Below are 14,197 nucleotides of genomic sequence, written 5' to 3' on the forward strand. Positions count from 1 at the left end.
TATGAAAATCTTAATAACATAAACATTTTGCTGATTAGGGAAGGACATAAGCATATTAAGCCATATGCTTAACTCTGTACTTTGCTGAATCAGAACTTAAGACAGGAGCAACAGATAAGTATGCAGGTTTCTAGACTGTCTCCAATATGTGCAGAATTCTGTATTACTATTCGATTCAAAGACATAAGAATATGCAAAACCGCTATGCCAAATTATTCCTGTGATTTTTTTTTTTATTTTTTTTTTTAATTTTTTTTAATAGTCTCATATTCTGACAGGTCAACTGTCAGATTCTCAGGGACTGATGAAGACCTCTTCAGTAGGCTGTGGGACAATTTGCTTCTCTCTTTAGGTCTCCTCTTTTCCAAAATATTCATTGGAGTTTTTTATTATAATTCTAGCAATTTTTGTCATGCATTTTTAGTCTGAGATCCTCCTCTTATTAATCTTACTAAATTCTTGACTTTAGTGATTTTCTGGAGCAATGACATCCTTGGCTAACTACACATCATGTGGGAGAAGTATTTCCTCTTACCAGTTTTTGAAATTACCCCCTGTTAATTTCCTTCACTGTATTGACTTCATTGCAAAATATGCTTAGATGATTATAATTTATTTTCTACTACTCAGTACTTTGTATACTTCCATAGCTTCTCTTCTTCTGCTCCTCAGTGGTTCTGATCTTTTTGTTCTTGCTTTTCTCTGAACATGACATAATTCAACACTTCATGTAACAAAATCATCAAGGAAAAGATATACAAAGCTAACTGAAAAGGGGAAGAGGTTTAACTTCACTTAAGCAGTGTGACTCCATGTTTGCTGTAGCAAGTCACATGATATTTCAAATCTTTCTTCAAATTACCAGTGCCTCCATTCACATAGGTGATTAAAAATGATAAATTATAAATAAAAAGATAATCTAAGAAAACTGCTTCAATTTTTTTTAATGTAAAAGGTACCTGAATTTTTTTTTTTTTAACTTCTGTGAAATTAATTTGCTTTGTTTTACAGGAAGCGTTTCAGTTCTTCCTACTATCTTGTACCTAATTATTGGAGTACTTAAAGAAACTGCTGTGAAATTGCGAGATGGCCAGTTACCTTTGACAGTTGCTGCATCTCTACAAGCTCTTAAAGGACTCTTGTCTTCTCCAATGGCTCGAGCAGAGAAGAGTCGGACTGCTTGGACTGATCTTCTACGTAGTGCTTTGGTCACAGTCCTTGACTGTTGGGATCAAGGTATCCAGAAATCTTGTGTTTGTGTGTTTAAAAAACAAAGCAAAAAAAGTTTGGGTGAAAGGTTGTTTGGTTTTATTTAAATTAAATTCATGTACATCTTAAAAAAAGACTAGTATCTTAGTCACAGGAGAATTAGTTGGCTACCAAGTACTGTTGAAACTATAGTGCAATCTTGTCCCTGCAGTTCATATGAGAAGTCATCATCTGTAAAGGTGTAAACGTGGGATTTCAGGTTTACCCCTGCATTATGTAGTGCCGCTATGTAGTTACATGGTACGGTGGAATAAACAGGAGTTACGGCTTCAGTGTACAGTTGACCATAAAAGATAGCTGTACTACTTGCAGGTTCTCCACAAAGAATTAGTGTCTGTATTGAAGCAAAGGGTATTAAAACAGTAGTTCAAGAAAAAATATTTTTGCCTTAAAGTTAGTTTTCTGTGTGCTGCTTCTTCAGCTTCCCAAGTTTGTAGTATTTTTATCATTCCTCACATTTAATCTCCAAGTTGTAATTTGTTAGAACTTTTGTTTATAGTGTTGGGTTTTTAAGTTACAGCAAAAGAATATATGTTCTTAATGCAAATTTTATATTATTCTCAAAATAGGTTGTATCCTAATATGTCATACCAGCTCTTCAAAGATATTTATTGTACTTTATACAGAGGAACAATGGAATAGGAGTATGCTGTTATTTCTAAATATGCATATAACCACCCCTGAATTCCCATCTTGGCCTTGGCTTTTATTACAGTAAAAGTCCATAAGAGTGCATCAGAGTATGTCATGTATTTGAAAAAAGAGATTCCTAAAGAAATGTAGACATGGATATTTCTACTCCACCTCTTTGTAACACTTGAATTCATAGAATTACTTTTTAATGCAAATCTAACAGACTGCTTGTTTTATTGATAGTAGATGGGCTTCTCCAAGAACTTGATGAAGTTAGCCTGCTTACTGCTATTACAGTATTTGTTATGTCTACCAGTCCAGAAGTTACTACTGTAGAGTGCCTTCAAAAGCGTTGTATTGAGAAGTTTAAAATCACACTTGACTCAAAAGATCCTCTTGTAAGTACTGGTGAAGTTGTGAGAATATCAGTATCGTATTAAATGGATCTTAGCTTATTTTCTGTTCAGTTGTTTCACCTGGTCTGTGTGTTGATTCCAGTTAATTCTGTCCTGACTATATCTGTTGTATTTTAAAATACAGTTTGAACAAGTTAGCACGAACATGTCCAGCAATGCATTTTACCATTTTTTATTCTGTATACAATTCTGTATTCCTATGATTTATTTTTTTTATTGCATCAGACTCAGTGCTTTATACATTGATAAGTACATGATACAGTTGTGTATTTTTTCAGGCACCTGTTTCATTTTATTTGTTCATTTTATCTTCAACACACAGATACTATCTTTTGCACAGGAAATCCCTCAGCTGTGGGTCTTTGGGAGCTGGAGCAAGTACAACTACATAACTTTTACTGTCCCTTAAGCATCAGCTCCTGGACACTGCTGGAGGCAGCATATTGAATTAGATTAATGCTTCATTCTGACCTAGTATAAATATTTTTACGTAGTTGTTTTAGATTGTAGTGCCACACAGTTCATCTGTTACTATTCTTCAGCTAAAAACCCAACATATCAAGAAAAAAAAAATTGCGTTTATTATCATTGCGAATACAAATGTCTTTTCTAGGAGTTGGGACTTCCTCACTCTGAAAGGCCAGCTCTGAAAATAACATGCATTAGATTTAATGTTTGACTGTGAGAATTCACTGTAAACTGGTTTTCTTGCATCTTCTCTGTATATATTCATGTAGTAAAAAGAAATCAAACAAAGTTACCTTTACTTGAGAAATAGCTGTAAGAAAGTACTTTTTTATATATTAACACATTTCTAGTATTATGAGCATTGGTTTCCACTGATAGGAAACTGGGGCTGCCAAATATGACTGCAAGAAAATGGTAGTATACATTTGCAAATTTTATCCAAGTGTTTAGGCATCTGAGCCTTTCAGAAATCATGTAGGAACTTGATGGTTTCAGTCCTATTGACTTCCAATGACATGCAAGCTACTGTTCTATTGAGACTTTTTAAAATTGTGCCTACAGTTTGACAGAGGTAATGCTTGTATTTTAAGCACCTATTTTCGGTCAGCTGTATTTTTGCGAAAAAGGGTATATTTTCAAAACACTACTAAGACGTAATTTTCACACAAAAATAATATTCGTTCCTTCACTTGAAGATGTAGAAAGATGTAGAACTCCGTAGAAAGAAACAGAAAGCATGGTCTAGTTTCTCATAATAATTAGATTACAAGTTATAATGCTTCTATAAAGTATTATGCATTAGCAGCCTGCAACCTGATGAATTTTCAAGCTGTGAGGCACATTTTTCCCCCTCCCTAAAATTTTATCTGACAAGCTGTGAGTTTTAAAACACTCTGGCATGTATTTTTAAGTGTAACACTTTGTAACCGCAAATTTGCTTTTCCCTTTAGGTACAGTGTAAGTGCTACCAGCTGCTGCACTCCATCTTTCAGCATCCAAACAAAACCGTGTCATATCCTTATATTCATTCTTTAGCACCATCCATTGTGGGAAAACTGCAGGAAACAGAAAAAGCAAAACCTGAAAATGCTGCTGAACTTCAAGTCATTCAGGAGGGAATAAAGGTGGTTACAGCTCTTACGGCCACTGCTGAGGAAGAGCACCGTAAGTTACTTCCATTACTAGTATCCAAAGCATTAGACATGCTGAAAGTTGCCATAAGTAACAAATTAAAACAAAACAACCACTAGGAGTCCAGTCCTGAACACTAATTGCTAACAAAATTGCTAACAAGAATGTTGGTTCTTTTTACTGTACAGTTCGAATAACATTTGCAGCTTTATAATTTGTGTTAAATGTTAACTTAGAGGAATACTTCTAGTTAGAATTTGAAGCTGCTTTTAAAAAGTGTATGTTTAAGTTGTGTTTTCGATATTTATAGGTGCTCATTTGGTGGCCTGCCTTCTTCCCATCCTTATTTCCTTTCTTTTGGATGAAAATGCCCTGGCTTCTGCTACAAAGTTGGCAAAAAATCTACATGAGTTTGCTTTGCAAAATCTGATGCAGATTGGTCCACAGTACTCATCGGTTTTTAAAAAACTAATGGCTTCCTCTCCAACTATGAAAGCCAGGCTTGAGTCAGCTGTAAAAGGCAATCAAGAAAGTGTCAAAGTGAAGACTGCTAAACATGCAAAGAATCCAGGGAAAAGTTCGAGCATTCAGCTAAAGACCAATTTTCTTTAAAGTCTCATATTGTCTTTTTATGCACTTTGATATCAACAGCAAAAAATGTCCCTTTTAATTTCTAATCAGAGTAGGATCACTATAAGTTGATCTCATATATTTCAGCTTGCACTGAATTATTACAGAAAGTTTTTAAGAGAAAGCAAATCTCTAGATAACTTTCTGTTAATGTAAGACTTCTTAGACATCTCTAAAGACTATGAATAAATCTATCAGAGGTCATCTAATCTGTATTATTTCATTATTTTGGACTGAAATGCCAGAAATGCACATGCCTATATTAAAAAAAGTATAGTGAACTTTACCATAGATATATTTAGGAGCAGTCCACACTTAGCCATTAAGTAAAATTAATTTTGTTTTAAATCAGTATTTGTCAAAAATAAGTTACCCTGATTGGTTTTTTTGATTTAACTGGGACGTAAATTTACTTGCAGGTTGTAATCTATCCTAATTACTAATTTAACACACTGCATCATTAAGTAAACAGATCAAATATCCTTGTAAGCCTTACAATAGTTTATTGTTGATCTCAAAAAATTGAACTCAATAAAGGTAATATTGATAGCTTTAATCGCAATAACTTCTTGAGCTGGCCGAGATTTAACAAATGCTGTTAAATACAGCTCTACAATGTTCCTTCACTGAGGACTCTGTAGTGCTTTACACAGTGGGACTATTATGCATATGTAAGTATTTGCAGGCTTGGTGCCTTGCTGCTTGATGTAGTCTCACTTTTCAGGATGTATACTTGTGTCAATTTTGTATTAGGCTAGCCAGGCAGTTGAAGCTTACATATCTTGTCCAGGATAGGACAGCAATTTTAATATACTGTGCCTCAATTCAGACATCTGCTCTATCTGGATGTGTTTCCTGATCTTTAAATGATCGGTTATATATACATGTAACTGACCTAAATTTATGTATCTCTGCAATGAGAGATGGACATATTTGAAGTCAGCTTGTCTTGTGTCAAATAAAGTGCAACAAACTCATAATAAGGATTATTTAATTAACAGTTTTATTAAGGAACTTATTTTAATATAGAAAAGTAACTATTGGAATTGCAATGGCTATAAAGTATTTTCTCCATATAGTGTATTGAGTTCTTTCTTAATACCAGTATTATCTAAACCAAACATTATCAAACTGAGGATAGTATTTCCTTCTTGAATCTAATTACTTTAAAAGAAAGAAGAAAAAAAAAAAAGATTTACAGAACTGAGAAACACACCGTGACTCAGGAAAAGTGTGATGTACTGTATTTTATTATAAGTTTTGTATATAAATATAATTGTAAATTGTACAGAATTAACCATTTGACCAAAGTTCTAACAATTCATTTTTCTAATTTACATAAATAAAGCTAATTTTCTTCACTCAAGATTTGTCTTAGTCGTTTTACCCAATAGCAGAGGAGCTCTAAGGACTTCCATAATAGAAAGAAAATGTTTTTATGCTGCCACAAGAAAACTAGTAAGAAATGTTTGGGCTGGATGCACCAATGTCTGTGACTTGACATTGCAGGTCTTCCTCTGTTCTGCATAGCACAATGGGTAGATAAGTAGGATCAGGGAGACAGACTTTATGTGTGTAAATACCTGTTCTGTGCCAAATGCTGAAAAGTGTGAACTATGGGAAGATGGTTGAGATGCCTTCCATCTTTCCCTGGAGAACCAGAAGTTCTTTGTTCCACCTCTCCATTGCAGTCAGATCTGTAGTTCTTGGCTGTGTTGAAAGGGAGTTACATTAAATTTAGCAGTTAGTCATCTTTATCTCATTAGTAATTTTTTATCTCATTATTTTTCCCTTTAAAGTTCACTGGGTATATTCCTTTTTTTTTTTTTTTTTTTTTTTCTTTTTTTCTCCCCAAGACTGCTTCTGGAAAATCATAGAGATTCTTACAGGACTTGAAACTTTTAAATGAAACTCATGTCATGTTTACTATCAAAGTGGCCAAAAATATTGCTGAGAAAGTTGGTTGCTACAATAGGTGTATGTGGCTACTTTTTTCATTTTCTGTAATGTATAAGAACAGCATTAACCTTCTTTTTCACTAACATTTTTTAATGCTGATAATAATCTGATTAAATTCTACTTTGCTCAAAAACTTTCAAGAAGCATGCTCAAGTTGCAAGAGCACCAAGCAAAGCTGTTAAAAGCCAAAAATCAAAATTTAGAAGAGCTTAGTGCTGGATTTCTTAGAGGGTCTCATTGTAGTAGTTCACAACTGAGTCACTGAGAAGTGCCATAATTATGTGATTTGACGTTTCTTGGTCAAGTCTTGTAGCCTCATGTGGAAAAGTACCATTTTCAACATATCTCTGTATTCTAAAAGCAGAAGCAAAAACAATTAAAGAGAATCATTGCTAACTCTTAATGTCTACTGTAAATTAGGACATATGTGTGAGCTTAATTTATCTGGATAATTAATTTATCCACATAGTAAAAATACCTGTGCCCTGAGTTGTGCTTTATTATGTACACTTAAAATGAGTTAGATCATGTGAATAATCTACTCATTTAAGATTTTATAAATGAATCCTACAGATGTAATCTTGTTTCAGTTATAAAAAGAATTTGGCTTTTAGATATCAGATATCTTTGATGCAGTCTTGTTTATTTACAAGGAATTTGCATAAATTTCTTTTTTCCTGAAGAAATAAGTAAGACCACAGAGCAGTTTTAGTTTCGATTCCACTCTTCTCTTTCAGGCATTGCTTAGCATTCAAGCTCTTATGTTTAGCCAAACAGAAGAGCCAAACATATGTTTAGCCATAAACCAAAGTCTCACTTTTACCACTCCTCCTTCCTGTGTCCCGTGCCTCCTTGCTGATTGTTTTTCTTGCCGTTTCTCTACAAGCACCAGTAAATTTTCTTCCAGTAAACTGTCTTTGCAATGAAGCATGTGGCCTGCATGCGTGTTTACTTTGTATGTTTCCACTGTTTATTTAAAAAGTTTAATGTTTTTCTGTGACAAAAGGTCCTGCCTATGCCTAACCTTAAGTGTATATATAAAAATATGGGTACATCACGGAATGTAATATTTAAGTGCTATGCAAAAATTATTTGCAGACAACTTTCTGTTGACTGCAACAAACCAGAATTAGTCAAAACCATGCAAAAGCATCACACAGTTGGGATGTGGTTGGTTTTAATTGGATACAAGTCTGTAGCACTCCAGCTGAATAAGCAGCATTTCTAATAGTATTGCTTAGGCTAGAATAAGTCTGAGACTGATCTGGTATGTTCTGAGGTGCAGGAGTCACCTTCAGGCTGAGAGAAGCATCAGTCAAGTGATGCACATATCACCATAAAATAGGATTACCAAATGCATAGGAAGCAGAGCAGGTTTTTTATAAATAAAAGTCAGTTAATAATTGGAATTTCCAAAGGGATTTTTTCCCTCCAAGGCTGCCACAGCAGTAACAATGTGAATCGTTGCCATTGCAGGAGGAGTGGAGTGATATAGGATAGTTTGCTAGTTTATTGGAAATAATAGTACTAGTGCTTAGTAGGGATCATGCAGCAAGCTCAACGGAATTTCAATCTAGTTTTAATTTGAATGAAGTTGGATGTATCTGTGGCAATAACAACGTATGAGGGGCCACTGTGACACTCTCCTCTAAAGCTTCATCCCTAACTTCACTGCTATATGCATTTTTTGTTTTCTGCTTCCTAAAATAGAGTTACTTTTCATCAGTAGACAGCAAGTCAGAAGCTGTTTCCTAGAAGAGCATGCTGTTTTCTAAACAATGGTGGTCTACTAATAAACTGTTCATGTTTTGTCCCAGTGAAATACTTGGCCAGTGATACTTCAAGCAAGGCAAGAAAGCAAGGGAAAAACTCCTCAAAAAATTAACACTCTTTGTTCACATTTAAATAAAAGAACACCCAGCAAGGTAGATTATTATTCTACTTGTCTGCACTGTGGTGTCAAAAACCACAGGAAGAGCCTCTCCCTTGTGTCTCGAAAGTAGCGCTACTTGGCCAGCCCCGATCCTGTGGGCATTCCTAGATACTGCTTTTTGCCCATGAGAAACCCTTGTGGCCTGATTAAACACTAATAAGTAAAATTGCTCATAAAATACAGTCATGATGAAATAGTTGTTGAGTTGCAACCTCTGATCCTTAAAAACACCCAATAAAGTTAAACTGTACTTCCATGCAGCCCAATGTTAAAAGAAGCACGCACATTTGTCCGTAGTGCTCTCCTCTGAACAACATTGGAGCTGTTGCTGAAGATGACATTTCACACAGGACTCCAGTTAGCTGAGTATGTAGTATGCAGTTATGAAGTATGTAGCAAGCAGTTAATTTTTACATATACTGCTCAAGCTATTTAATGACAGTGGGCTATAGCTTCAAAGATATACAAATTAAAAAGCATATTTGGCCAGACATGACATGCTTTACCTGCCTCTAACATATTTTAAAATAATGAATACTGGAAGTTGATTATGTAGAATAAAATAAACCAGATGCATTTGATACATTATGTTGTCTGTATAAGGACACACTAAAGATGTCAGTGCTACGCCACCAGCCTCTCCAAAATGTTGTGTGGTTCTTAGTTTGGTTTTGATGTGCAGTTGTAGATGTTTAAATTTTTTTTTTTCCCTAAAATGTTCTCTGGATTCTCTGAAGAATAAATGGTTTATTACATATAACAATGAACGGGGAAGTGACATCTAAATATAGCAAAAGTAGGGCTGAAGATTTCGTCTGAGAAACAGGTCAAAGCAAAAGCAGGCTTCCAAAACCTCCTGAAGTAACCTGTGGTAGATTAACCCAAATTCACTCACTCTGCAGCCAAATATCAATTTTGCTCTATGGTCCCATCCCCACTTCCATAGTCCCGGTCATGTGAAGTGCGGAATCAGATTCTAGAAGGTAGAATGTGGCATCAAATCCCCTTCCTCTGTGTTTGCACTCCAGCTGCTTAATGGCGGCACTCGCAGGAGAAAAACTGGGAGGGTGAGTACCAGCCACAGCAGAGTCTGCTCTCAGTCTGCATATTTGTGTGTGTGCCAATTTGTCTAGTTATTGCACAGAAAAATGTATTGTTTATATATGTAAAGGAGTTTGCAGATGAGGAAAGTCTGCTTCTAAAAGTTGCTGGTAAGAAGCTAAACTTAGTAATGGCAAAGATTCATAAAATCCTATTCTAATAGGATTAGAATTGCAATTGTCTAGCCTAAAATTGTTTTTTTTTTAAACCAATGTTAATATTCATGTATAAAATGTATGTGAATTATCTCATTGCCAATGAAATGCAGTACAGAATTGCTGAGATTTCCTGTTGCTACTAGTGGGAATATTTTTTTTATTAAACCTTCTCTGGGGAAGATTTTGAGTATGGTATTTTTGTAAGCAATTCTTTTCTGCCTAGTGCCTCAGTTCTCAGTATTCTTTTCCACAAGAAAAGGAGAAGGTTTTGTATGAGACATATTTTCAGTGCAAGTACAGGCCTCAGGGATTCTGGAAACAATTTTGATTTATATCTAAAAATAGAAATATTATGCAATTTGAAAAGACAACCTATCATTATGAAGGCAAATGCTCTTAACCTCATCTCTCATGTAAGGTTTATGGCAAACACCAAGAAAAAATTGTCACAGATGTATGCATGTTTTACAGGAAACAGAGATGCAAGGATTAACTGGTTCAAGCTGTTGCCACCAAATTTACCTGAAATTCAGTTAGAGGAATAAAAAAATTTGCCTATAGGAAAAAATCAGGTTTTCTTTTATGATACTTCATCATCTATGTTTATTAAATGAGCAAGGATGGGATGAAGAGGGGTAATAGAAGAGACAACGCAAGTAAATGGTTTTTTACCTCCAATCTGAGGCATGATGCAATCTTATGTGTAGCTGTCAGGGAGTCAAGTGACACAGTAATGTGGTCAGAGGGAGGGTGAGATGGGCTTTTTTTAGTCCATATTCCTCCTAGTTTGCTTTTGAGGCCAACAAATCTGGGAATAATTTACTTCTGTAAAATGAGAATTGTCAAGCTGGTTGGAGAGAGGTACTCAAGAACAAGTGGTCTGGAGTTGGAGCCACAACCCATCTGTTGTTCTAGGCACCCTCTAAACCATGCAGTAAATATGGATACATTCAGACCCTTGCGGCTTAAAGGCTTGCAGCCTTCTGTCCTGATTTTCCCACATAGCCTTGGAGATGTGGCAAAAGGCCATACATCCCCCTGTCCTGTAGGTACAGGGAGGAAAGCCAGTCAGTGGGCATGGTATGAACTACTAAAGTAGTTTTCTCTGTCTGAGGGCAGCTGAACCTGGGGAAGCTATGAGTGAATACCTTCTTTTCCAAACAGGCAATTTCCTACCTTTCCAGCAGATTTCTTTAGGTACGTACTCACACAGGTGCCTGTTCTGAGATCCCACGGGAGACGCAGCTACCGCTGCTCAGGAACACTAAGGAGGCTGCGGGGGGTGGTGCTCAATTAACTGCCGGTGGCCTGGATCTGTGCTGAGACTGTCGGTAGGCGAATGCAACTAGACTTTGTGGCTAAATCCAAATGGGACAAGAAGTGAGCTGTTCTTCACGTTGGTCTGTGCCACAACGCAAGCTTGTCTCTCCCTGACCTCCTTCAGAGCAGCAGTTGCTGAAGCCTGTCATCGCGTGCGTATTTATCCACGCAGCGTCCTGCGCAGCAACATGCACCTGCAGCACCATACACAGCCACGAACTGCAATGATTTAGGATAAGCAGCAGCCATTCATAAAGACTTCTGGAGCTTTTCTGGCCAAGGCAGAAGAGGGAAGGCTGTTGGATGTACTGGCTATAGAGCAGAGAGACCACAGAAGCAGATTTGGAAGATGAGACAACTACTGCAAAGCTTCCGTGAGCAGGAAGAGGGAACAGGGACTTACCTGGTTTGTCAAGCTTGAAGTGACCACCATGGCTGCAACACCTCTGCATATGACAGGCCACCTTTGTGCAGTTATGAGAAAAAATTTTCCATTATATGAAATTTGCCAAAAACTTCCAGTGGCTTTGATACATTAATGAGAGGAGACATCGCTGCTCATGAAGTACCTGGTACTGCCTGTGGAAACTGGCAATTCCAGGCTGCGGTACATCTTGGCTCGATCAACTTGATGGCTGGTGGTCAGGATTCGAAACTGTATTCTTCACTGGCTTGTTCTGGACATTAACTAAAGGAAGGGCTTTCAGTGCCGTAATTTTCTCCTTCAGGAGGTAATGAATATATTAGCTGTCAGGGATTCTCTCCTGACTCTCTAGCTGGTGAAGCTGTACCTAGACTACACGGGATGCCCCCAAACCAACTGAATCTTTTTTACTGTTTTCATATCTGTGTATTTCTAGTAAGTGCAAGAACTGAGGCAGACAAGCAAGTATTTAAAATCCAGTTCCTGTTCATACTAGTATCCCAGAACTACATGCAACTCACTGATAAAGATCTCTTCTGGTCGTCTGCCTTATATTCAGGTAGCCAACACCCAGCCGTGACTTGCTGAGTGACTTCTGCTGGGCACCGGTGCTAGAGGGGCAATATGCCCCAGACAGTGAACCAAGAGAGACTGCCGTGAAGATGGGACAGGCCACAGGGAAAAGCAGCAGGAAAGGAGCAAATACAAAGGCTGCAGGGGAAGCAACAACATTCTTGAGGGATTATTTTTCAAATCAAACAAATGCTGAAGGATTAGGACAGGACAGAGAGGAAGGAAGAGGGAAGCGGAACAAGAGGCATGCACATGGTTAGTAAGAGAAGGAAGAGAAAATAATCAATCAGTTACCTGGTTGGCTCATTGCTTCAAACCAGCCTGTGTGAGATATCATAGCTTAATAGTTGACTGGAATCCTATAAAACATTTTACAAATGAAACCACTCTGATTTGTAAAGTTCACACAATTTTATGATACATTGGCTTTGCTTTTTGTGTTCTGTACTGCCTATTATTTATCATCAAGAAAAAAAAAAAGACTGCCAACCATCCATGTAAATCAAAGCAAAACACTTTGTACTAGCAGCACAGGATGAGACAAGTTAATGGCATTACTATAAAAAGTAATGCAAAGCTACTTGCATGCAATACTGGGCATCTATACCTGTTAACAAAATATGCAAAGCAGCCACAACTGGATCACATTCTACACGGTCTCTAAGCAAACCATGAAAACAGACACTGCAATGACAGAAACTTCATCAGAAAGCACTGTTTGTTCCACACAAAAAAGGAAAATGATTAAACAGTATGCAAAGCAGGAAGACAATTTTGAAATGAGGTAACTCATCAACTGCAACAGCAGACACACGCTCTGGTTTCCATTGCCCTTTCAGTATAGGTTACAACACCTGTGCATACACACTTTGTATGTCTTCACTAAAAGATTTTGAAATTACTTACTTGAATTGCAAAATTTTTACCACTGTTCTTAGATTAGGATTTTGACCTAAACCAGTGGGTAGTCTTTGGAAATGAAGACCACTCCCTGGAGGGCATTCAGAGGCCAGAAGGAATGTAGAGAGAGCTGTGAAATGTTTGCCTTTGTCAGATGAGTTTTTCTAGGACAGGTAGATGGACCAGAGTGCACTTACTGGTTCCTGGTTATTGTGATCCCAGGGAACTGCCAACTGTCTGTAATTGCTGGCAACAGCTCTGTTCCTTCAGGGCAGGGAAGAGAGGGTAAATACCTTCAGCCTTTAATTATAGCTTGTTGTTACTCCCCAGTTCTGAAGAAATGGAAGCCGCTGATAACACAGTCTGCACAAAGTAGGGCCTAAGAGGGGAACTGATTTTCAAAAGCACAAATAAATGTGCTTGTCACCCTTTGGGGGAGAAAGGGGAAATGGAAATAAATCATGGAGGTGGCAGAGAAAACATTCTGTGAAGAGTGAATATTGCTGTGCCCTTGTTCATCCCACCCACTTCAAGCCCACCTGAGAGGATCTAATGATGTGCAAAGTGTTACCTTTATCCACCTTGATAGAAATATATTGAGGCCACCTGGACTACTGTCATGCAAATAAAATACTTGTTGCCCAGGTCACCTGGTTAAGAAGTCCCATAGTTGTTCAGTAATAAATGCTCTCTAGAAATCAAAAGCTCTGAATTCATTCACAGCTACACCAACATCGATGAATTGTGCTGTCTTTGGCTGGGATAGAGTTAATGTTCTTCCCAGTAGCTAGTATGGGGCTAAGTTTTGGATTTGTGCTGGAAACAGTGCTGATAACACAGGGATTTTTTTGTTCTGGCTGGGCAGTGCTTACCCAGAGCCAAGGCCTTGTCTGCTCCTCATCCCACCCCACCAGCGAGCAGGCTGGGGGGGCACAAGGAGTTGGGAGGGGACACAGCCGGGACAGCTGACCCCAACTGACCCAAGGGATATTCCAGACCATGTGACGTCATGCTCAGCATATAAAACTGGGGAGAGAAGAAGGAAGGGGGGGATGTTCAGAGTGATGGCGTTTGTCTTCCCAAGTGACCGTTACGCGTGATGGAGCCCTGCTTTCCTGGAGATGGCTGAACTCCTGCCTGCCCACGGGAAGTGGTGAATGGATTCCTTGGTTTGCTTTGCTTGCGTGCGCGGCTTTTGCTTTACCTATTAAACTGTCTTCATCTCAGCCCATGAGTTTTCTCACTTTTACCCTTCTGATTCTCTCCTCCATCCCACCCGAGG

General features: G+C 37.7%; 1 protein-coding gene across 10 annotated transcripts in view; it reads left to right on the forward strand.

Annotated features, from left to right (window-relative positions):
- Window positions 1-5,913, forward strand: part of HEATR5A (HEAT repeat containing 5A) — a 69,550-nt gene extending 63,637 nt beyond the window's left edge. For 9 of the 10 annotated variants that reach the window (XM_069784025.1, XM_069784026.1, XM_069784023.1 and 6 more), the window contains 4 exons: window positions 1,012-1,236; window positions 2,146-2,300; window positions 3,737-3,950; window positions 4,228-5,913. In XM_069784025.1, coding sequence (XP_069640126.1) covers window positions 1,012-1,236; window positions 2,146-2,300; window positions 3,737-3,950; window positions 4,228-4,529 — 896 coding nt within the window. In that variant the 3' untranslated portion in view covers window positions 4,530-5,913. The remainder of the gene's footprint in view (window positions 1-1,011; window positions 1,237-2,145; window positions 2,301-3,736; window positions 3,951-4,227) is intronic. The other variant, XM_069784029.1, reaches the window with a different exon arrangement.
- Window positions 5,914-14,197: the final 8,284 nt, after the last annotated feature.

This window comes from Haliaeetus albicilla, chromosome 5 (genome assembly GCF_947461875.1).
Source record: "Haliaeetus albicilla chromosome 5, bHalAlb1.1, whole genome shotgun sequence".
Classification (NCBI taxonomy): domain Eukaryota; kingdom Metazoa; phylum Chordata; class Aves; order Accipitriformes; family Accipitridae; genus Haliaeetus; species Haliaeetus albicilla.